Here is a 24,444-nt window from a genome sequence, read left to right on the forward strand (position 1 = left end):
TGCTACATGATGTAGAGAGCCTCACTTTGAGCCTTCTGTTCTAAGAGTGGGGTTGAGTTTGATAACCTGACACCCTCCACAGAGCGTAGACAGCATGAAGCCCTCCTATTGCTTTAAGGTCCCCAAGAAAAGAACCTGAGTGTGAAATTTTAACAGACTATATCCCATATTTGAGAGCCTGAGGAACTTCTGCAGAGATGGAAAAAAGGGACAAAAAAGACTTTCCTTTTTTTCCCTTTTTGAAGTGGGAAGAGACTTAAATAGATAGAAAAACTATAACACTTGATCTGAGAAAAGGGACATCTATTTGGGGCTTCTGGGTGTTTAAGCTTAGGCTAACAATGTCAGGACCAGAATGGAATCTGAGAGGTGAATCTCAGCCTATGTCCTTCTCCTGAGAGTGGCATGGATTGACTTAATTTTTTATAGCACTTTGAGCTTGGGATTTTCATAAGAGATGTGGACATTTACTATACCATCCTTCTTCTCTTACCAGGAAGCAGAAAAGGAAGCCAGTCAATTTGGGCAGGCAGGGCTTCCTGGTTTCCAGTCCCAAGCATTCAAAGAAGAAAATGTGTTCAAAATAGTAAAAATCTCAAAGAATCATAGAATTCCAGAGCCTCAAGAGGCCTTAGAGATTATTTAAATCTCTAAATAATTTAAATTATTTAGATTTAAACAATCTACTCCCACCCCAAATGTTAGAAGAGGAAACTAAGATATGTAGAAGGGAAAAGACTTTTCCATAGTTATCTAGCAAGAGTTAGCAGCAGAGAAAATTAGAGCAGTTTGGAGCCTCTTTAAATACTCCACGCACAAACATGTATGTGTGTGTGCGCACATGCATGTGCACATGTGCATACTCAGATAGGGAGTAGGGAATAAAGACCCGACCTGAGATTTCCCCAGTGTAGGGAACTTCTGGATAAGGAAATTCCCTATCACTGCAGGTTGGCACCTTTTCTACAGGGCATAGGCTGTGAGAGCTGCTTAGGATTGTGAGAAGTTGGGTCACTTACCCAGGCTCACACAGAGGCGAGCCTGGGTCTTCCTCTGTCCAAGGCCAGCTCTTTACCCATGACTAGACTGTCTCGCCTCTCCTGTGTGGATACATACACACAGAGATGCATGGAAGTACATAGACATACACATAGATTTATGCATGTCTCTATCCTAAATATAAATATGTATATATACTTAAAGTTTAACTTTATCTGAGATGTACTTACATAATTATACTAATTTACTTTGAGCACAGAGAGATCTCTTTTTGACTTTTAATCAGTCCAGCATATTACCCAAAGTGATGCAGTGAGTTTTTCTTTGGGCAAACTCCAACTCTGGTAAGAGAAGAATAAAACTTGAAAAATATATATCTCACTATACAAAAAACTCATAAAATGAAAATTCTCATCATTATTAATTTAACTAACTGAGATAAAACACTCTCTAATGAATAATAAGGATCCATTTCAAAAAGCATTCATCATGGAAACATGGAATTCACTTGAAAAAAAGAAGAAAGCTTCTTTCTGTCAGAGTGGAGACAAGATTATCATGCAGCACTTAAAATCCAACCAAATGCTATTTTTCGTCTGTCTCCATTACTGGGACATCTTGATGAGTGGGGATGTTTGGAGGAATCCGGCAATCTGGTTGACACTTATTATGGACAGTTTTTGGTGACTTGGACCCAGAGACACTAATAATGTGTCCGTTCTCCTTTCATGGCTGAGGACCATTGCAGCATCCCTCAGTGTCATTGTCTCAACATGAATTCTCATTTTACAATGCGACAGAATTGTGTTTGCTAAGGCCAAGATTGAGCCTGCAAGTTTAAAAACAACAACAATAACCAAGCAACTAGAAATAAATACGCATACATACACACAAACACACCACACACACACACTCCTCAATCCCTGATATGAACTTGTTTTTGCTGCTATTTGTCTCTTTTTCCTGAAAGCTGAATTCAAGTAGAATGTAAGCTACTTGAAGACAGGGACTATTTTTATTGTTGTCTTTGTGCCCTCAGTGCCTAGCACAGTGCCTGGCATAGAGCAAATGTTTGATAAATGTTTGAGGAATGAAAAAGAGAAGATGGAAGGAAAAAAGGAAGGAGGAAAGGAAGGAAGGACAGGAGGAAGGAAGAAAAGAGGGAGGGAAGAAAGAAAAAGCGTGGGAGAGGAGGGTTTGTCTAGTTAAATGAGCTTTTAGTGTATTTAGAAACCTATGACTCCCGTTATCTGGTACAGGGATTGTAGGCAATATTAATTTTTTAAAATTTCATACCTAGAGATTCTGAATCACTTTAGGGATCCTTGTCATATATATTTTAAAAATTACATTTTTACAATATCAACAAATGAAGGCATCTTTTTAAAGAGTTACCATAGGGTTTATATGACTTAATTAACTCAAGACTGTGTAAAGTAAAATACAAAGAGTAAGTCATAAGGACCAGAAAGAAATATTTACATATATGCTTTCTGAGTTACTACTTAGTCAACTACCTTTCATGGAGGGATTATTCTAGACACTTTTAAGAGTTCTGTTCTTACAAGACATCTAATTTCCTGACCTTTGTTTCTTATTGGTTTCAATCTTTCCTATTTTAGGAAATATGTTCCCCTTTCTCTTTCCACTCCCTCATTTGGGCTTCCCTAATATTTCTGAGCTCCTTAATTCATGGAGGATTCCATTTGTCAAAGTGGACAAAGGGTCCCTAAGTAACTCTAGTGTCTCCACCAGGTCATTGTAGGTAATTAACCCTCTGGACAATGATCAGTAGGGTGGCAGTGATTCTTCCCCTGTGAAGCCCATTGTCCATTCCCCATGTTTACATAAACACTCATCGAAGCCTACATGGACAAATAAAAGTAATGCTTACATTTTCCCTCTTGTGGGTTTAGGTTATGGAGGGTCTTCTTAATAGATTTTAACCCCTGGTTCCCAAATTGTAAGTGCCAAAAGTCATTGCAGTGAGTGGTTAAAACAAATCAATTTATGAGTATGATAATAAAGTTACTTTAAAATTAGACTAGGCAGGAAACTGTTCAAAAACAGAATTCCTATAATTTTAAGGTGGGTAAGGAGGGGATGAAGACAATATATCTAAGACAAGTATGCTGGATAGGGGATGGGCCTCGGAGTCAGGAAGACTTGGGTTCAGGCCCCCTGAATCATCCTGGCTGTGTGACCCTGGGGAAGTCCCTTAACTTCTTAGCATCCAAGTCAACTCTTTCAGATGGGAAATGTTAGAACGGGTACAGATTTCTTAATGATTGTTTGTTATACTGATGAAATCACATCTGGTTAAAATTATGTATGTATAGACACATATACTTGTGTATACATACATGCATACAAGCATATAGATATATATGTATGTGGTCTCCAAGAGAGGCAGTGTAATCTATTAGATAGAAGGCTGGCCTTAGAGTTAGGATGATTTTGGTTTAAGTCCTGCCTTCAACACATATTAGCTATATGACCATGGCCTTAAACTCTCAGTGCCCCAGGATAAAGCCTAAGAATGATGAATTTCTGAGAAGTTGTATCAGTGAAGGGAATCTCCACACAGGGAATACCCTTCACCAATGAAATAACATATACAGATCCTCCCACCTCTCCAAAAATGTATCTAAATACTAACTGGGTGCTGTGCCAAGGGATTGAAGGGTAGGTTCCTCCATGGAAAGACTGGACAATAGTTCCCAGGGAGTGCATCCCAAGAAGTATTTCTCCTCCGGGAACCTGCATTTTGCTGGTCAGGGCTAGAGGACTGAATTGTCCCCCTTCTGCCTCATAGCAATGGGTGTCAATGATAGGAGCTGTGCATTGCACTCATCTTATTCGTTCCAAAGGAATGGCCAGTATTTCTAGTTTACAGTAACTCAGATTTTTAAAGAGCAGCTCGTTCATCGGAGAGAACATTTATTTCAGAGAATTTTAGTCATACAGCCTGACTTGGTTTTCCCCATTCCCCAAAAGACTTTCAAGATGTGAATCAACATTCTCCAATCAGAAGGATGCAGGGGACTTCAGAACTCACTCAGAGACGGGCAGCCTCCACGTAGGGGAAGAAGACAGACGCTGCAGGTCAGTTCAGCCTGCAGAGTTTCAGAAACAGTTATGTCCACAATCAGGTACCAATTCTCAATCAAGATCTCAAGAAATTCTCATCCTCTTAAAATCACAATAAAACTGCTTGGTTCTCCAGGAATCTCCATATATGCCCAGCTTGGGGGAGGGCTGGTGAGTGTAGGGAAATGGCCCAGATTCCAGGATCATCTGGAATCTCAATCATAGTTTCATAATTTTCACTTTAAATATCCCCTTTTTTACATATTATAAAAATAAGAGGCCCTGTTTACATGGCGTGCATTTTTAGGAAATTTGCGGTTTGAAAAAAAAGCGGTTAAAAAGTGGTACATCTTGCATTCTTTAAATACGTTGTAACCTTAGAATTGACTGAAATCTTTTTAATTGAACCCCACTAAATGTTGGAAGGTAGAACTTTTAATTTCACACTATAGAATAAGACATAGTAAGGACTGGAGGAGAAAAAGGAAAGCTGTGAATCCTTCTTTGCATGAGGCACCCCCTTTGAAAGCCGCTACCAATATTGTATTTAAACTTTATATATTGACAAAATGCAATCTATCTCTGTAAGCCTTGTGCCAGTCAACAGGACTACTAGTAAATTTATATACCATAGTTTAAATTACACCCATTTCATGAATGGTCAAATACTAAAACTCAAGTTTGTCTAACCGTCTGAAATACAGTCTTACGGGAATGAGTACAATTTACAAATACAATAATTACATTTTAAAACCATTAACAATGTTACACCTAGAAGTAAATACTGCGGGACTGGTCTCAACACGGTGTTGTCCACGGAGGGAGAAAGGTCACTGAAAGTAATGGATACTTCCAGTAGAAATGTCCCCAGGGCAGGTTTTACTTTGTTTTCATTAAAACCCCAAAACAAAAACCTGTTCCATGTTCCATAGTCCTCCGTGATGTGGGTTCTCCATATGCTTGCATAAGGTTCTATTAGTTATCTGCCAGATATTTTCCTGAAAAACAGAAGGTCATGAGGACAGGTTACCAACCACCAGTCTGTCTGAAGAGGGAGCGTGAGGAGGGAGACAGACATAGCCACTCCAGATGACCACAGATCCATCCTTGTCCCTGCTCCTTCTCACTATGTGTGACTGGACATGAATGTAGTTATGTGGAAGCTTTTCTTCGGTCCACATGCTATCACACAGCTGATTGAGGTTCAGTTCTCTAGAATAGCTATTCTACTTGCTACGGGTCTCCCTCAAACCAAGGATTAGCCCAAACTAGGAAATTTAGTGTCCATGAGATATCTTCAATTCAACTTCTGAAGAAAAGTTCACTTGGGGTACTAGGAACTTGGGAAATGCTACCCCATTGAAGGTAATACTCCAGAATACCATCCCATGATACCTGAGACAGAGACCCAGGATACTGGCCTCCAGGGCTTGAGATCTTGAGGTACTACCATGAACCTCCTGCTGCTGAATCATTGCAGGAGGGGTAGTGGTGCTTACGCTTAGGAGGAACTCACCTGGGATGCAGCAGGGAGCAGGAAATACCCCACTGACAGCTTCCTATCTGAAACCAATTATTCCTGTCCACTTAGTGATATGCTCAATTGTTTGTCTATACTGCAGGAGAGTATAAGATGGGCTTCCAGTGCCCTGTACATTTAAGTGTCCTGGGATGAATTAGTGGTTGTTACAACTTAGGTTTGGGTCAACAAGTATTTATTAAGCACCTACTACATGTTGAAGGACTGTGGTAAGAGCTGGGGATATAAATAAAGGCAAAACCCAAAAATGAACACCTCCCCATGGTCGTTTTTCTTAAGGAGCTCGCAGTCTAATGGGGGGATAATGCGCAAATAACCATGCATAAATAGCACATATACAGGATAAATTGGAGAGAATAATAGGGTCCCAGAAGTCCTTTCTGGACATATATTTCTTCCACTGTCAATAACCCTGGAGGATCAGAATTGGGTACTGCTTGACTTTGGTCCTGAGGAACTCAGGGACACCAGGTTTGCTTGTGCGTCACCTACAGGACTTCAGAGTGAACCAAGAATGAACCCAAAGTCTTTTCATTCTCTTGACCCAACCTGATCTTTCTTGGGCTCTCTAGAAATAAGGAGAGGAGGCTAGGGACCATTCAGGATTTTTAGAGAGATTGCTAAAGGAAAAAGACTCTCCCCCAAACTACCTTGCATTCATGTTTTATACATTTTGTATATATAGATGTGCCTGTTCTCTCCCTTGACACTCATTCCCATTAGAATATAAGTTCTTTGAAAACAGGAGGTTTCTAGTTGCAGAGGGCTGGACCTGTGGTCAGGAAGAACCGAGTTCAAATCCAATCGCAGACACTTACTACGTGACCCTGGGCAAGTCACTTAATCTCTGTCTGCCCCAGTTTCCTTATCTGTAAAATGGAGGTAATGATATCTCTTTCCCAAGGGTTGCTGTGAGGATCAAATGAGATACTAATTGCAAAGAACACTTAGCATAGTACCTGGCACTCTATAGAAATGCTTATTTCTTCTCCCTCTCTTTGTATACCCAGTGCCTAGCATAGCTATTGGCAAATAATAGAACTTTAATAAGAGTTTGTTAAATTATCTGTGTTCTTCTGCCTCCTACCCTGCCCATCCTCCAGTAGAATGTAAGTTCCTTGAGGGCAGGAATTGTTTCATTTTTGTCTCTATATCTCCAGTACTTAGTATGGGACCTGGCACACAGTAGGTGCTTAATAAATGCTCAATTATCTCCCTAAGAGCATCAGATCTGGGGTCTAGAGCTAGAAATGCCTCTGAGTAGCAATCTAGCTCAATGCTCTTATCACATATGAGGAAACTGAGACTTTGGGAAGATAAATGACTCATTTGCCCAAGGTTATTCAGGTAGCAAACACTGTAGGTAGGATCCAAAACCAGTCTGTCTGGCTCCAGAGTCACATCTCTGAAGACTACCTCTGGTGAAAGGAAGGGAGGCCAATGTATGCACGCATAGCGTCTTCAACAACATAAACTGGTTGGAACCACCTTCTGCACTTACCTGCTGCGAACCTTTTTTTAATGAGTGAAAACCGGTACCCTGCTCCCACCAGCTCGATGTCACAGCCAGAAAGGGTGCTCCCCTCACTGGTGAACTGCACGACCAATGGAGAAGGTTTGCTAGGGCCTTCGGATAACTGGAATCTGGCCAGCAAAGAACCCACCCCTCCAAAAGAAAAAGAACAGCCTATTATTAGAGTAAAGCAATAATAGAATGCCTACACTGACAGGATCATCAATCTGCAAGTTGAACTTGGCAGTTAAAATGCAAGACTTGACTCGTTGGGAAAATTGTATATTTCAGTTATGAGACCAATGATGAATAGCATTTGTTATGAAAGATTCTCAACCACTAGGGGAGGGCACGCATGACGCACAAAAGTTGTACTGCAGAATTTAGGGCATGCAGGCTATTGCAGAGCAGGTTTTTTCCCCTTGCCACTGGCGGATTTAAGTCAGATAAAAAATTAAAAATATCAAAATGATCTAGGAGTATACAGGTGTCCAAACATGGGAGAGACACGTGTTAGTCTAAAAGCTCTTCTCTGCCTAGAAGATTGTCTCATATTGGGTATGAGGGGAGGGGAGAAGGTAGAAGACGGAGGAGGGGTATGAAGGTTTTTTTGAGATTAGAAGAATCCATTAAAGAAATAAGCCAAAAGGTAAGCAAGATAGACTTTTTATTTGCTGATATAGATCACCAGAAGGTAATCTTTTATATCTGGTGATAGATATCTTTGGGTAATAATTGACTATTTTAGAACAAATTATTTCAGGTTTTTTGGAGGGAAAGGAGAAAAGAAGGTATGGGAGGGTATTCAAATCTGTGCAAACAACTCCGTCTGATTGTCAGAGAAGATGAACATATCACAGGCCAGAAAGAGAGATCGCAGGACCACAGGACTGAGCTTGTAGGGATCTCAGAGGCCATTTTACAGAGGAGAAAACTGAGGTCCAGGGAGGTGAATGATTTTTCCCAATGTCACATATCATAGATCTAGAGATTGAGTAGTCCAATCCCCTCATTTTACAAATGAGGAAACTGAAGCCCAAGGAAGTCCAGTGACTTGCCCAAGGTCACAAGGTGGTACCAGAGGTGGAATTTTAACCTGGAATCTCATATTCTGGAGCCAGAGCTCTTTAATGTGTGGACAACCCACATGAGCCATTGGCATCTATACTATGTTAAGGGAAAGTGAGGAAAGCCCCGAACTCCTCGGATGCCCTGCCTCATGTCAGAGTCTCCCTGGTCATCTCTTATCCAGCTCAACTCTGACCATGTTGCTTAAATTCTCTGAACCTCAGTTTCTTTATGTGTAAAATGAAGATGAAAAAATATCTACCTCCTGAAGCTGTGAGAAGCAAAGTTATTAATGAATTTAAAGTATGTGGCAAACCTTAAATATTTGTGTGTTACCAACATTATTGAATAAATAAAAGAATTACCTCCATTTTCTGATTTTTGAGAGATGTCAGGGATCTTCCACAGTATTCTTTGCTGTTCGGCATTCCTTAAAATAAGATAGTAAACTCTTTTGATGTACTCTATGCTTCAGGACATTGTATCTAGAAGAAATCTACAATGCAGCACATTTAATACTGAACTTATTATCTTTTAGTCTAAACCCTGCCCTCTTCCAAACTCCCCTATTTTTTTTTTTTTATACCACCAGCCATTTAATGTCTCAGGTCAGCTGGGCATTATTTTGGCCCCTTTTCCTCTGTTATCCAATCTGTTGCCAAATCTTGCTGTTTCTTCCTTGTCCTCTGATCCATCCCTCTATTCTCACGGCCACTAACTTAGTTCCAGCTCTCATTACCTCTCACTTAGCTTATTGAAATGAACTCTTATTAATTGGTCTAGCTCCCCAAGCCTCTCCTTCACCCATTCTACACGTGGCTGATCTAAACATAGATCTCACCGTGTGACTCCCCTACTCAATCAATGCCAATATTTTCCTATTGCCTCCAGAAAAAAAGAAGTTCCTCTATTTAGATTTTCAAGTCTTTCAAAACCTGGTCCCAATCTGCCTTCTTTCCAGCTTTAATGGACCTCACTCCCCTTTCTGTAATCTTTGGTTCAGCCAAGCTGGCTTTCTCTTTATTCCCCACTCATGACACCCCATTTCCCATTTCCATTCCTTTGCCCTGGTCTGGAATACACTCCTTCCCTCTACCTCAAGGAGTTCCTCTTTCCCTCTAATATGCAAATCAGGCATCTTCTGGAATGGGTTCCCCCCCTCATTAATGCAGGTCACAACCCCCCTTAGTAGGTGGTCTTCGAGCATTTCTGCGGGTCACAAGTTCACTATTCTGTATCCAACCTGGTGTTATCTTTCAGAAATTAGCCAAAAGGGTGCTTCGATGACCAGTGCAGTATCCAGCCTTGGGCTAGTACCTAGGGCCAGCTCTAGCTCGGGGAGGAGTTACCTGTGCCATTATCATCACCTTCAAGAAGTGAGGGGAAACAAATCCCCAGCTGAGTGACATGACTTTCACAGGGTCACACAACTAGTAAGTGTTAGAATCTGAACACACATTTTCCTGACTCGAAGTTCAATACACTATCAATCGACAGACATATATTAAGCACCAGCTGTTTGCCAGGTGCAATTTCCTATTCTACTATTTCATGATACTTTTGTTAAAAAAAGTCTAGACCTGTGGATTTCATTGGAATAAGACATTCTCATTGATGACATCACCCTCTACCAGTGCGACCTGTCATCTGTGCTGAAACTTGGAGTGTTAGAGCATTGCCTGATGCTTTGAGAGGCTCTCATAAACAGTACATGGCAGAGGCAGATCTTGGATGGGGAATGACTCACAGGCCTTCTCAGAGGACACCCTCTTCCCCCATCTCTACCATGTCATGTTGCCTTTCTGCCTTGGCAAGAATTCTGAACAAAGCACCTGTGTTGGCATTGGCTGCTGGAAAGCCCCACTTAACATATTGCTTGATTCAGGAGAATGAAATTAAGCTAGATGCACAGATGCTTAAAAAAGCTCTACCTATTTTCTGCTTTTTACAATTACATGGAGGAAATTTGAGTCTGGTTCCCAGCCAGATTCTAGATTGCAGTGTCCTAGGCTTTCTAGCACAAAGAGATGATTTTCTTTCCTGGACCTTTGTGATCTCTTAGCACAGAGGGAAGGCAGAAAACCCTTGGCAGAACAAATGGATTGTAGAAAGTTTCTATGGGACGTTGTCCTTCCCTACCAAACAGCAGGGGGCAGCACCGCTTGTAGTTTGGTGACTCCGCCATCAATGGGGACGAGAAATTGGACGTTGTTGAGGGCGACCGGGGTAGTCATTGCATCTGTGTTATACTTGTAGTCGATGCGTAGGTCAGTGCTGGCTGGGTCACACCTCCAGTTCACTGCCAAGTTCAGCGGTGTGGACTGAATGCCCTGGGCAGATACCTGGCCCCAAAACAAAAAAAAAATTAGGAACAAGAGGATGAAGGTTTCTTTCACAGACACTCACTCCTGATTCCTTGATGCTCTCCAAATCACAAGGAGCTGCTCAGGAAAAATTCACAGATTCCAAGATTTTGGAACATGATTTTGTTTAGAAAAAAGTCCCTGGAGGAAAATCACTGGCTTGGAATGTTTTCAAAGGACCAAGGATCTGGAGAAGGCAGGAAACTCATGTATTCAGGTTATACCTGAAAGGAATTCTTGCTGTAACCTACTAGACAGGTGGTCATCCAGCCTGTTTGAAGACCTCCAAGGATGGGGAACTCACTACCTCTCAAAGCATCCCATTCCACTCTGGGAGAGATCTATTTGGAAGCTTTTCCTCACACTGAGTTTTCATGTTTGAACTTTCCATCTGTTGCTTCTGGCTCTACCCTCTGGTGCCAAATAGAACAAATCTCATCTCTCTTCCACATGACAATCCTTAAAATACTTGAAGCTAGCTACAATGTCTCCCCATGTTTCTCTTGTTTGGGCCATTATCCTCTTCCTCCCCCAGTCTTCTCTTCTTCAGCATATGCCTTCTAGGTTCCTTCTTCCTATGACATGGGCTCAAGACCCTTCATTATTCTGGTTGCCCTCCTCTGGATGCTGTCCAGCTTATCAATATTCTTTTTGAATTGTGGCTCTGAGAACTGAATGTAATATTTCAGATGAGGTCTGAACAGGCCAGAGTATTGTTTTTCTGCCTCACTTCTGCTACCCAAGATCAATCACATGAGCCTCTGTGGCTTCCATATGCCACTGTTCAGTCCAACAAAGCCCAGAGCTCTCTTTCCAATGAACTGGCATCTAACTGTACTTCCTTCTTCTGGTACTTAAGAAGTTGATTTTTTCAAATCTAGGTATAAGACTGAATTTTTTTCTCTAATGAATTTTATCAAAGTTGAGCAATAGAAGTATGTTATTTAGAAAGGCAATGTAGCATAGTGGGTAGAATGCCAGCCTTGACATTTGTAAATCTTGAGTTCAAATCCTGACCCTGCTGTTTACTAGCTATGTAATCCTGGCAAATCTTCTAGACTCTCTGAACTTCAGTTTCATATCTGCAAAATGGGAATAGGGTTGTTGTGAGGATCAAATTATATTAGTAAAGTATTTTGTTGACATTAAAGTGTATGTGAACATTGGTTATTATTATTTAGCAAAAATGGGTTTTAGCCATTTAGCAAAAAAAAAAATTAATGTGATCTTTGGTTACACTGAGAGATCTAGGGAGGTGACTGAACCCCTATAATCTGCTCTGCTCAGACCATATCTGGAATCTTGTATTCAGTTCTGGGCACCAACATTTAAGGGACACATGAATAAACTGGACTGTATCTGGAGGAGTGCATTCAGGAGAGTGAAGAACATTGACTATATGACATCTGAAGATCATCTAGAGGGTGTGGGAAGGTATATGCTAGAGAAAAGAAGACTGGGGCAGAGGGAAGTGATGGCTGCTACCTTCAAGTGTTTGAATGGCTGTCACATGCAAGAGAGATTAGCCTTGTCCAGCTTGAACCTCAAGGGCTGAACCAAGAGCAATGAGGATATGTTTCAAAGAAGCAAACTGGGTCTTGAAATCAGGGCGGGGGGTGGGAACCGTCCAAAGAATGAGAATGGCCCCAAAGTGAAATGACTTGCCTTGAGGGGCATGGGCAAAGGTCTTCAACCAGAGCCTGGACAACCATTTACAGGCATGCTGTTGAGGGGTTTCCTGGTCAGGCTTGGGAGTTGGCTGAGACAACCTCTGAGCATCCTTCCAGTTCTGAGAGGCTCCCACATGCTTTGTTTCTCGGATCAGACATTGAGGGAGAGTAGGGTCATTTCACTTAGAATTCTGTGCTTTTAGCCAGGTATGAGTTGGCAATTTGAAAAAGGTATCTTTACCCTGACAATTATCTCTTACCTGATATTTGAGCATGTCCACATTATAATACGTTGCCTGTGGTTTTTGTTCAGACACTTTCTTTAGGTGAGTCATCAGATTTGGCATGTTTACCCAGAATTCCTTGGTGTTGGCATCACATTGTGCATCATCACTATTGGAAGAAGGAGAAAAGTTTGAGTTTCTAGCCATGCAAAATAAAAGCACCATACACATGTATACATATACATACAGAGAAACCCATGCACATACTCAAGTGCCTACATTCATTTTCAACAACCTCTATCTTTGGTTTTTCTACTTATTTCTGGAAATGCTCAGTTTTCCCATCTATAAGATGGGGATTAGATCAGATGATTTCTAAGCTGCCATCTAGGTCTGTGATTCTATGCATTCTGGGCAAATGGATGGTTTTGATAAACATGTAAATTCTATACCTTCAGGACAAAATATAGATTCACCCACTTGGCATTTAAGGCTCTCTACAATCAAATTTGTACCTATCTTATCAAATTCACTTTCCTGTTTAAACTGGCTAATCAGTTGGTCCCCATATAAGCCTACATCTCTCACCTACACCCAGTGTTTGCACAGGTGTTCCCCCTCTGCTTGAATGTGCTTCCCACTCACACCTGCCTCTTAGAACCCTGATCTTTTTTTCAAAATCCCATTTAGATGCCTCCTCCTTCGTGACCTTTCTGGATTCCTCCCAATCGCTCATATTCTAGCACTCTCGACATTCTGTGTTATTCAAGATGTACCTTATTTCCCCTTATACGGAGACATTTTGTATCCCTCCAGTAAAATGTAAACTTGAAGGCAGGATTGTTTCATTTTTGTCTATGTATCTCCAGCACCTAATAAAGTGCTTGACATGTAGTAGATACTTAAAATATATTGACTGAATGGAATAACGAGGTCAGTCCCATAAGGATAGTCCATTGATTTGACAAAGGTTTCTGGGGTTGACCAGTTAGACTTATTAAACTTGATGATCATAATAAGCAGTTGCAACTAAAACTAAATCTTTGAATGATCCCAACCGATCCTAAATGGATAAGGAGAAACTAAATTCTATTGTTAACCTTGTCAAAAATTCGTCTTGACTGATCCCTGCTCTCCTAGAAAAAAAATTATTTCCCAAAATTTACAGTTTTGTTTAATAATAATAACAAAACAACAATACCAACAGATATTTCTATAACACTCTAAAGTTAGCATGCATACATGATGTGAGACCCATTATCACCCTATGAGTTCAAAACTACAGGTATTGTAGTCACATAGCTGATGAGTGTCAGGAATAGGATTGGTGTAAAGTCTTACACTGGAGAACAAGAAAACAAATTTATGAGTATGATGGAACCCAGTCCTCTGGCCCTTCCAGTCGTCTCTCCAGTGCACCACGTTCTCCAAAGAAGGACAACAGTGACTCTATAGTACATATAGTAACTCTATAGTAAATACTATCTCTATAGTACATAGTAACTATCCTCAGCCCATTCGAATTCTGCAGTGCTGGATCATTTCACTTAGAGTCTGGAAGGGAGAAGAATGGTAAGAAACACAGCAGAGTATATGTGCCTGGGGAGGAGGTCGGCTGTCTGAGAGCAGCATGAGGCTCTGGGTAGCCTCGGTCTCACATCTGGAATCTGTCCATTGACTTAGCATCCCAGAATCATGCTAGAATCACAGCTTTAGAGCTGGAAGGGGCTTAAAAGGCATTTTTCCCAAGTCCCTCATTTCCTCGATGAGGACACCAGGACCCAGAGAGATCAGAAGATGTGCCCAGGGTCACAAAGATAGCGTGGGGCACCGCAGGACCTCAACAGCCATCTGATATTTCTTTTACTATTATCGTGGGGCACCCAAGGAATAAAAATACAAAAACAACAAGATATAAAATAAGAATAAAAAATAAAAATAAGGTGAATAGATCACAACTCCATCACCCCTGAAAGCCAACTCTAAGATTATGACAATCAGCAATATCTTCCTATAACGTGAATACTACATAAGAATCCACATATATGTGATTATTACATACTTATGTTCAAAGCAAGAATGGACATAAATAGAAAAGGTAACATGGCTTAGCGATTAGAGAACTGCTCTGGCAGTCAGGGAAAACTAGGTTTGAATTCTACCTTGTGCATTTACTAGCTGTATGACCTTTACTAAGTCCCTTTACTTTTCTACAATTCAGTTTCTTTATCTTTAAATGGGGATGACAGTAACACCTCTCTCCTAGGGTTAGTGTGATGAACAAATGGGAAAATAGACGGAAATGTACGGCATTTTTCAAATGTTAGTGCTACAGAAATCTGTACTATTTTCATCTTAATCATCATCATTATTGTTGGAAACATTGTAAAATACATACATACATATATGCACAGTAAAATTTCACTAAACGCATCTATATATAATGCTGAATAAAACATACAGTAAAATTTAGATTTAGCATAGGTCAGGCTGGTCTAAATCAGAAAAAAAGTATCAATCATAATGCTTTTTAAAGTAATGCAGTTTTAATTTTTTATTTACTTTACTTTATTATTATATTTATTTATTTCATTATATTCAAACATAATAGTCCAAAACAAGCAAAAACAATGTTGTCTAGCATAGGTCCTTAGAGGATCTGCTTTAAGAATCATTTGAAAATGCTGTGAAAATGATTTCTCTCCACACAGGTGTCTCCAAAGTGCTCGAGCTTTATAATAGATTGTAAGCTCCTTGAAGGCAGGGGCTGTTTTGAACTCTTCTTGTATCCCCATTGCTTAGCACAGTGCCTGGCACACAGTAGGTGCTTCATAAATATTTACAGATTGATTGTTATTGAGAATGCTTTGTTTTCTGACGAACTTTTATTATCCCTCCTTTTTACATTATTAGCTTTTTGAGCGGTAACTTTCTTTAGCTAACTGTACAGAGGGAACCTTGGGTTCAGAGAAAGGACAAACTTGGTGACATTTAATGAGCTCTCAAAAAGCAGAAAAGGCTGCCTTGGGCACTAATGGATTTTTCTTCATTGGAAGTCCTTAGGTTGGGGCTTGACAATGCCTCATTCAGGGTGCCATGAAAGGGACACTAAGAATTAGAGGATCATTCCTCTAGAGCTTGGAGAGACTTCAGCCCAACACCTCCATTTCATAGGCGAGGAAACTGAGGCTCAGAGAAGTCACCCAGTTAGTAAGTGGGAGGAGGCAGGTCTTCCTGACTCAATCCAACATGCAAAGTGCTTTACTACACAACTGTCTCACCATGCTGCTGAGATCACGTCTGAGATTCCACCCAATTCTGGATTTCTGGTATTGTGGTCTTTGAAAGATATGCCCACTGAATGTGATATCTAGGAGGCCTTTCTCTTGAAGATTTGCCTAGATAATTTCCAAGAGGCTGATCCCCAAGGTGGCCACAAGCTATAGGTGGGCTATGCTAACTCACGAAGAACATCTCCCAGGGCAAAGATTGGGGCAGAACCTGTGCTGGGGATGTGCCGACATTGACTAAAACCATATGTCCTTGAAGTTTGGATTAAATTTTTATTACAGTCGAACAAGTAATTCTGGCACCTGGGGAAAGGAACAGAAATTCAAGCCTCAGGCAAAAGCAGGGAAGATGCTTTGGAATCTTCTTTGTAAGAGAAATGCAGGTGTGTGTGTGTGTGTGTGTGTGTGAGTGAAGGAGACCTTTGGGATACAAGACCATGTGAGAGGAGAAACCGCTTGGAACACCCAGACTCAGAGACCAAGGAGGCCTGGGGAGAGTATAACTATGGAGTAGTCTAGTTAGAACTCATTATTCTGAGGCTGAAGAACAATAAATGCTGAGAGTACAAGTATTCTCTAAATGTGGTGCCCTAGGACAAGCCCCAACTGCCCTGCCTTAGTTATATCTCTGTTTACTGGGGACCGGAAAACTGGACCAGTGATTCCATGGATATGGGGAACTCTTAAATTAGGAGACACCTTCTAGCAATTCAAATTGGCACCTGCTCGGTAACTTAATAGCCAGAGGGAGAAGGCTGCCCAGAAATGTCAAAAGCCCGTGCCCATTGACATAGAACACTCCTAAGGGCCTTGGGCATCAGATTAAAATGTAATTGAGAAATGCTTAACAAAATAAATGACATAACAAATGTGGTTCTCTAAGCCAGTGTGTGGCCAACAGGGATGCTTTTGTATTGTTTGGGTTAGTGGCCCCATTTCTACTAGAGTTTGTGAGTTTAAGTGTCTTGTCCTGGGTCACAAAGCCAGTATTTGCTGGGGGTGAAACTTGAATCCACATTTTCCTGGTTCTAAGGTGGATCTTCCTGGAAATTTGAGATTTGGACCTTGGCTAAGTAATTACTTACTAAATGTTCTCGTTCTCTCTCCCTCCCCCCCCCCCCTTTCTCTCTCCCTCCCTCCCTCTCCCCTCCAGTCTACCTATCAACTACACCAAAAATATTTTATTTTAATAACAAAGGAAAATATTAGCATTACCCCTGTCAGACTGTAAGATGGCTGAGGGCCAGGAACAAAGCCTTACTGCAGTGCTCTTAGTGGATATTATCGAGTTTTTAAATACATTTTTAATACAAATATTTTTAATACATTTTTAATACATTTAAATACAAATTTAAATACATTTTGTTGGTTAAATCAATTTGCCTAATCCCTTTTAATCTCAGAACTTACTACCTGTGTATTTAGAAATGTTATTGCCCATTTGGTGCCTCAGTTTCTTCCTCTGCAAAATGAGGGTGCTGCACCACATGACCTCTAAGATCACTTTTATCTCTAAGTATGTGATTTTATGCCAAGAATTTGAGCTGTACTGGAAAAAATATCACATCTAACATTGTTTCCAATAGACATGTTTTTGTTTCCAGGTAAGTACAATTTATTATTCATTTGTTTCTGGAGTGCTTTTTCAGTTTACCAGGAGAAGGCAGGCTGTTTAAACACACACACACACACACACACACACACACACACACACACACACACAGCCTTTGCATGCTGCTAAATATTTCTCCTTGATCTGAAAGTACTTTGTGTTTGAGGCTACTCTTATCAACAGTTGATTGGCCACTTATCTACTAAGCAACAGCCCCCCCCCCCCCCCCCTGACCTTCCGAGTGGTAAATTTAAACAGGTTAGAACCCCCCCCCCCACCACTCCCATCTCTGAAGAGTTTGTAGAAAATGGTATTTACCAGCAGAGAAGTTGGGGGTTTGGCAGGACGTGTTCTAACCTGTTGAAATTTACCACTCGGAAGGTCAGGGTGGCTGGGGAGGGGTTGTTGGCAAAGTGTCTGGTGATGCCTGCAGGAAACGACAGCACCATCTCGCCAGTGATCTTCACTATACACCTGGGAGGGCAAACAGAGAGAGAGGACAGGAAGAGGGAGAGCCAAGTCAGAGACCCTGGAGTGAAAGGCAGACCTGGGGGTATGCTCATGCCTCTGTTTCTTTCCTGACTCAAATGGCAGATTCTCAGAGCTACAAGGGACTCCAGGGAAGCCAGCTGTATCTCAGCAAGAATCGTTCTACCAAGTACCCACCAGGTGGTTTTCTAGAGCTCCAGTGGAAGAGAAACCACTCCTTCCCAAGGCAGCCCCTTTCACCTCTCAAGTGAAAGGTGAAACATCTTAGGATGTGCTTTTTGGTTTTTTATCTGACAGCAGGCAAATCTGCCCATTGATGCTGCTTCTGTGGCCAAGCACACATGGCTATTCTTCTTTCATATGACAGCTCCTTCTTTTACCTGAAGACAGCAGTAATATCTTTTCATCTCAGAATTACAGTGGGAAGGGGTCTCAGCAGCTGTCCAGTCCAACCCCATATAGCAAAGGAGTCCCCACAATAATGTCTCCTCTGATGCCCATCTGGTCTTCCCTTGAAAGCCTCTGAAGGGGACCATCCACCCCTGCAGGGGCTCCATTTTGGTACAGGCAGCTCTCCTTGCTAGGATGGTTTTCTCAACATGGAGCCCAAACTGGCTTCCTTCCAACTTTGACTTGTGGCTCCTGGCTCTGTCCTCTGGGGCCAAACAGCCCCAGTACAATCCCTCCTTCACATATAGCCCTTCAAATAGTCCATGTCATGTCATGACCCGAGTTTTCTCTTCTCCAGGATAAAGACATGCCATGTCCCCCTTGAGCTGCCCTTCACATGTCCTGGCCTCAAGGCTCTTCGTTCTCCTGCCTGCTTTCCTTTGAACACTCTTTGGTTTGATTTGGGGAAGACAGTCTTCTAGTTGATCAATGCCCATTAGGCATCAAGGGCCTTCATCTATTTGGTAGGCACTTAATAAATGTCTACTATATTGATCATGCTGACTTTCCAGTTTAGTCTAATAACTCATTTTGTTTTCCTCTTTTAATGAATTTAAAAAGCTCTTTTATTTTTCAGGGAATTTCCATATATCTAATTTCATCAAGGGAGAGAGATCCTGTAATAGAAATGCAAATTTAAAGATCTTCCCTGCCCCTAGGCTAAAGTGCACCTTGAGCCTGGGGTGAGAGGCATGTTTTTCAGTAGATACTTCTTGATTGGCCAGTGGGTCCAGAAGGTTGTTACATTCTCTGAGCCAGGAGAAGGCTATATAAGCCCTGATGTGTAGCTTTGTTTTGGGGGCTCACTTTGAGAAGTGTTCTGTGGTTTGATCTGTATTCTGGGAAGCCATTGTCCAGGGCCCCCCTGGCTTTGAAAAACCCAGATGTGGAAACCCAGATGTTGACTGGGTATGGATGTAATGGTTGGACAGTTTGGAAATCTGTCTACTTGATCTGTTTCTGTCTTGATAATTCTGCCTGTATACTTTGAAGTTCAGGGTGCTGACCTTTTTCCTCTGAACAAGGTAAACGATATATGTCTGACTGATTAAAGTAAGCTTGTTAACCCATTTTGAGTTGCTTTCCTTTATCAAAGCAGATCCAAGAACCTGTATGGGCAGCAAACCCTGAGGACGTGCTTGGGGTGCTTGCTGCTACAGATCCCCAGTCAGGAAACTCCCCCTGCCAGTGCAGCTGGGCAAGTGCTCCCCAGATTCAAATCTTTTAAATGCACCCTGGGGCACTGAGAGGTTAAATAACATGCCCAGGGCCTTGCAGCCAGTATGGGTTGGGGGTGGGATTTGAACACAGGTCTTTTGGAATCCACCACTAGTGTTGGCTCACCTGAGGCTGCCACTCAGTTCCTTGGCTAGTTTTTATTGAAAGATTGGCCCATGGAAGCAGCCCATGTAATAACATTTACTAACATTTACACAGTTGTGGTATTTGTCCTGCCCTAAAAGTAGTCGGATGGGAAGATTACTTGGCTTTCTGGAGAACTGAGTGAATAATTACTCTGTGATGATTCCATGGCCTTTTATAGTTGGGATTTTATAGCAAAACATATCTTAGCCTGGCCAGGGTCCATAGGGGATTTTTTTCCCCCCCTAACCAAATGTATTTGGCAAAGCTTTAGTCATTTTTTCGGTCATGCCTGACTCTCCACAGTCCTATTTGAGGTATTCTTGGCAAAGATATAGTTTGCCATTTCCTTCTCCAATTCAATTTTACAGATGAGGAAATTGAAGCAAATAGGGTGAAGTGACTTGCCCAGGGTCATACAGCTAGTAAAGCAGAAAGAGCTGGTGTAATACTATGTGGAAGCCACAGGAGGCAGTATGTCATAGTGATTAGATTGTTGGAGGAACTGGAGTAAGGAAGACTTGGGTTCAAATCTTGCCTCAGATACTTGTATGATATTAGGTAAGTCACTTTTTGCCCCAGTTTCCCTATCTGTAAAATGTGGATAACAATATATGTAGTAGAGGTTTCCCTCAGTTATTCTGGGGCCCAAATGAGACAGTGTATGTAAAGTGCTTGGCAAGCTTTCAAATACCCCAGAGAGCTGCCTCAGTTGGAAAGTGAACCTCTTGACTTCAGTCCGCAGCATGGTGCTATTATGAACAACAATGAGGACTGGCATTCACGAGTGGTTTAAAGCTGGTAGAGCGGACTTCCCAAGTCTCCTCCCCTACCATGCTGTCATTAATGAATGCTTCCTTTGCCTTCAGCACCAAGAATCCAAACAAGATGCCGAGAAGGGCAATGATTCAGAATATGTTCCCCTGACTAGTCTGGGCATCCAGGCTACATCAAGTTAGCCAGGAAAGAAGGAAAGGATCACAGCAGTTGCATCTGGGATCAGTTCTTTCCCTCGAACCAGGCATCTCCCACTTCCTTCATTCAGGCTGACCCATATGCCAGGTTGATTTCTCTCTGTTAAGGGCTGCGGTTGGATGGAAATAATGTCAGAATGATTCTGGTGCAGGGGATAAATGTAATGAAGCCTTTAATAAATATCTGCTCTTTTGGGGGTTAACAAGCAACCTCAAGGTAGGAGAGGGCACTTCTACCACCATTCTGCATCCTGCTCCCTCCCTCCCCCATGCCCTATTTAGGGCTATACTGAAAGTCACTTAAACACATATATGTTGCCCTTTAAGGGGGCAATATGGCATAAGAGCAAGGGCAATGGACTGAATCAGAGGACCAGGGTTTGAATCCTCCGCTAGCCACTTGCTAGTTAGGTGACTTTGGCAGAGTTAGGAGGGACCTTGCAAGCTGACAAGTACACCTTTCTCATTTTACTGCTGATGGAAAAGTGACTTTCCCCAAGTCACATAGATATTAAATGTTATGTGCTGCCCCTTGTAGGTTTGGACAATTTTCTTGGTAAAAAGGAGCTGAAACCTGTGCAAATCTTGAGGAATAGCCTCTTGAAGAAAAGTACTTGCAGGGAAACCAAAACTTTTGAGAGGACCAGAGAAAGCAGCCCCTCAGAGGAAAAAAAAACTTACTGAAGGCAAAAATGGACTAAATACATTATTTTCTAACAACTAACACATATGTGTGTATGTATGTATATATATATATATGTGTGTGTGTGTGTATTCATGTATGTTTTGAGGTCTCTGACAGCTACATCTTTTTGGTGCATATGGGACAGCAGTATATTGCCTATTTGTGATGTCTGGCAGAAATCTGAATGCTGATTTCTCCTCCTAAGATAGAGGTGATTTGCTTCATACAGGGAAGCTCTGTTCTGTTTTATAACTTCTTCCTTTGAAGTAACAGTATGGAGCCAGAAACAGAAAAGACTGAAGAAAGAAGAGTATGAAGGAAAGCCCTGAGACTGTCCCCCTGCTATGTGAAGACAGACAATCTCAGCTCAGCCCAGCTGGGAGGATGACTCATAGAGAAATAGTCCAATGGAGAGCTGAGAAGAGAGCTTGGCTTCCTGGCGATCTGAGCTCTGCACCTGTTGTTGGGAGCTGAGCTGATTAGAGGAAACAACTTTGGTTTGGGGGAGCTGATTGGAGGTATAAGAGTTCTTTGCTGCTTAAGAGATCTGGCAGAATAAAAAGAGAGCTTGTCTACTTTGCCATTATGTCACCTACATACAGCTTATTTATTTGTTAGAGTGAGGATTGTCTATTGGTGATTAATTGGATGAAATGGCCATTGAGGATCTTATCAAATAACTCTATCAAAATCCTAATCACATTGAAAATGCCATGTTTTCTTGTGGATTCCCAGGGAGGAGGAACCTCCTGCCTCCCAAGGCACCTCATTACGTTTGGGAACAACTCTCTTTGATAGGAAATTTTTTTTTCTGATATCAAACCCAAACTGGCTTTTTTTTTTGCAACTTGGACAGGTATAAAACTTTTTAGTTCAAAAGAGCTCTGAGGAGTTGAATATCCATGTATAGAACATGGATGAAATCGAAGCTCAAAGCTCATTGCTATACCAGGAAGTTCAAATGTGGAAGCTGTCAGAGGATGGCACCTTTTCATCTTATCGACACCTGCATATTCATATTTCCAGGCTTTGGAGATTAAAAGAGTGGGGTCAGTGGCCTAGGGAGCAAACAGTGTTCCCCAGGAACCTTTTCAGACCCGGGATCACATACAGATATTGTACATAGAAATCCAGCATTTATAGGTAACCTGTATAGATCAGGTTCTAAAATTGAAGGCATCATTCATGTTGTTTGCCCAGTGGAACCTTAACACTGAAGTCAGACTCTAGACCTTCAAGGATTCAGAAGAAAGAAGAGAACATATGCTGGGTCATACAACAACACTTGCCAGAAATAGAGGCCTGAATTGTAATTATACATCATCAGTACAATTCAAACAAACAGCATGGCTAAAATAGACATTGTTCAGGAATTTTAGTACTTCATGATCCTATTTGGGGCTTTCCTGGCAAGATACTGGAGTGGCTTCCCATTCCTTCTCCAGCTCTTTTTACAGAGGAGGAACTGAGGCAAACAAGACTGATTTGCCTAGGGTCACACAGCTAGTAATTGTCTGAGGCTGGATTTGAACTCAAGGAGAAGAGTCTTCCTTACCCCAGGCCCAGAATTCTATTCACCATGCCACTCAGCTGCACCCAAACAGACTTGGGTTCTACAAATAAATTTCTGGCTCGCCACTAAGTCAATGAAGACAAGGATGTTTTCAGAGTGTTCGTGGGGGTGGGGTGGGGTGTGTGGTGGGAGGGAGTAGAGATGAATAAGTTTAACAATTAAAAACAAAACTGCATCTCCCCTCCCCTCCCCCCGCCACACTTATCTGCCAGGCACATTCACTGGCTAGGATTACATGAACTCCACAGCTGTAACCTAGGCTGACTTGGCAGTATATTTTTCCTGCTAGGATTTTTAATTGCATTTTAGATTAACCCCACACTATTCTGCTGAGCACAACATCACATTCCTGATTCAAGGGAAAACAAATTCATGGAAGAAAGCAGCCCCTTTGGACACGTTGGGTTTAGTCTTGGTTCATATACTGCCTTATTGTCAATGTTTTCCTTGGTCCTTAAGAGAACTAGAGGTGTCTAAGCTGGAGAAGAGATGACTTGGGTGGGTGGAGATCCTGACTGCTCTCTTCAAGCATTTGAAGGGACATCACCAGGGGAGGGATTGGGGTTGGTGTGCTAGTCCCTAGAGGCCAGAACTTGTTCCTCCTTTGCTCTTTTTCTGAGGACCAAGGACATCACGAGGATGGTGTCTTGACTTTTTAGTGAATTGAGTTTACGTGAGGCAGAATTGCACAATTCATCAGCCTCGAGAACTAAGAAGGAGGGTGATGTCATGGAAGGACTGCTGAGTTTGGAATCACAGGACCTTAGTTTGGGGGGAAGGGAGCAAACACTTATTCAGCACCTACTATGTGTCAGGCACTGTGTTAAAGTGTTCTCATTTGATAGTCACAATCCTGACTTTGCCATTTATTTCATATGCAATGTGGGGAAGGTACTTCAAATTTCTGAGCCTCAGTTTGCCCTTCTGGAAAATGAAATGGTTAGATTAGAGGACCTCTCAGTAGGAGCTCATGATCTAATCAAATTAATCAATAAATGTGTCATGTTCTGCAAATGTTAAAGACTATAAATGCTTGTTATTATTATTGCTATTATTATTTATGATCCCCTGACTTTACTATGTTCCTAAATCGCAAAGAGGCAGATTTACACTTGATGTCAGGAAACAAGCACCCCAACTTTCTAATCATTGCAATTGTCCCAAAGTGTCATGGACTGCTTGAGAGGTGGCAGGGGTAGTTTTCCCTTCCTTAGAGATCTTCAGGTAGATACCAGATGGGGGCTTGTTGGGCTTGAGGTTGGGAAGATTCTTATTCAGATACCAGTTGGATTAGATGGCATTTGAAATAGTGAGATCAAAATCTTAGGAGACAGATGTGCCAGTGGAGATTATTGTTTAACTGTACACAGAATATGGACTTCAAATGATGTGTAAAACAGGGAGGCCGGGGCGGCTAGGTGGCACAGTGAATAGAGCACTGGTCCTGGAGTCAGGAGGACCTGGGTTCAAATTCGGCCTCAGACACATAACACTAGCCGTGTGACCTTGGGCAAGTCACTTAACCCCAATTGCCCTGCCTTC

At 41.7% G+C, this 24,444-nt stretch overlaps 2 protein-coding genes and 1 long non-coding RNA gene across 3 annotated transcripts in view; 1 reads left to right on the forward strand and 2 right to left on the reverse strand.

Moving 5' to 3' along the window:
- Positions 1 to 24,444, reverse strand: part of LOC138164885 (mesoderm induction early response protein 1) — a 485,607-nt gene that overhangs the window by 173,197 nt on the left and 287,966 nt on the right. The window lies entirely within an intron of this gene.
- LOC138164881 (SH3-containing GRB2-like protein 3-interacting protein 1) overlaps positions 1,763 to 24,444 on the reverse strand; it is a 221,492-nt gene continuing 198,810 nt past the window's right edge. Inside the window, exons 21-27 of the mRNA XM_069092816.1 lie at positions 17,688 to 17,843; positions 12,504 to 12,636; positions 10,350 to 10,552; positions 8,576 to 8,640; positions 7,131 to 7,295; positions 5,004 to 5,087; positions 1,763 to 4,115 (exon numbers count right to left, since the gene is read on the reverse strand). Coding sequence (XP_068948917.1) covers positions 5,065 to 5,087; positions 7,131 to 7,295; positions 8,576 to 8,640; positions 10,350 to 10,552; positions 12,504 to 12,636; positions 17,688 to 17,843 — 745 coding nt within the window. The 3' untranslated portion in view covers positions 1,763 to 4,115; positions 5,004 to 5,064. The remainder of the gene's footprint in view (positions 4,116 to 5,003; positions 5,088 to 7,130; positions 7,296 to 8,575; positions 8,641 to 10,349; positions 10,553 to 12,503; positions 12,637 to 17,687; positions 17,844 to 24,444) is intronic.
- Positions 7,304 to 19,432, forward strand: LOC138164884 (uncharacterized). The gene is made up of 3 exons (XR_011169210.1): positions 7,304 to 7,791; positions 18,607 to 18,772; positions 18,886 to 19,432. It is a non-coding gene; the product is annotated as an uncharacterized lncRNA (long non-coding RNA).

The sequence above is a fragment of the Petaurus breviceps genome, unplaced genomic scaffold (assembly GCF_028583685.1).
Source record: "Petaurus breviceps papuanus isolate PSGF00001 unplaced genomic scaffold, PetGlider_PUasm1.0 207, whole genome shotgun sequence".
NCBI classification, from domain to species: Eukaryota; Metazoa; Chordata; class Mammalia; order Diprotodontia; family Petauridae; genus Petaurus; species Petaurus breviceps.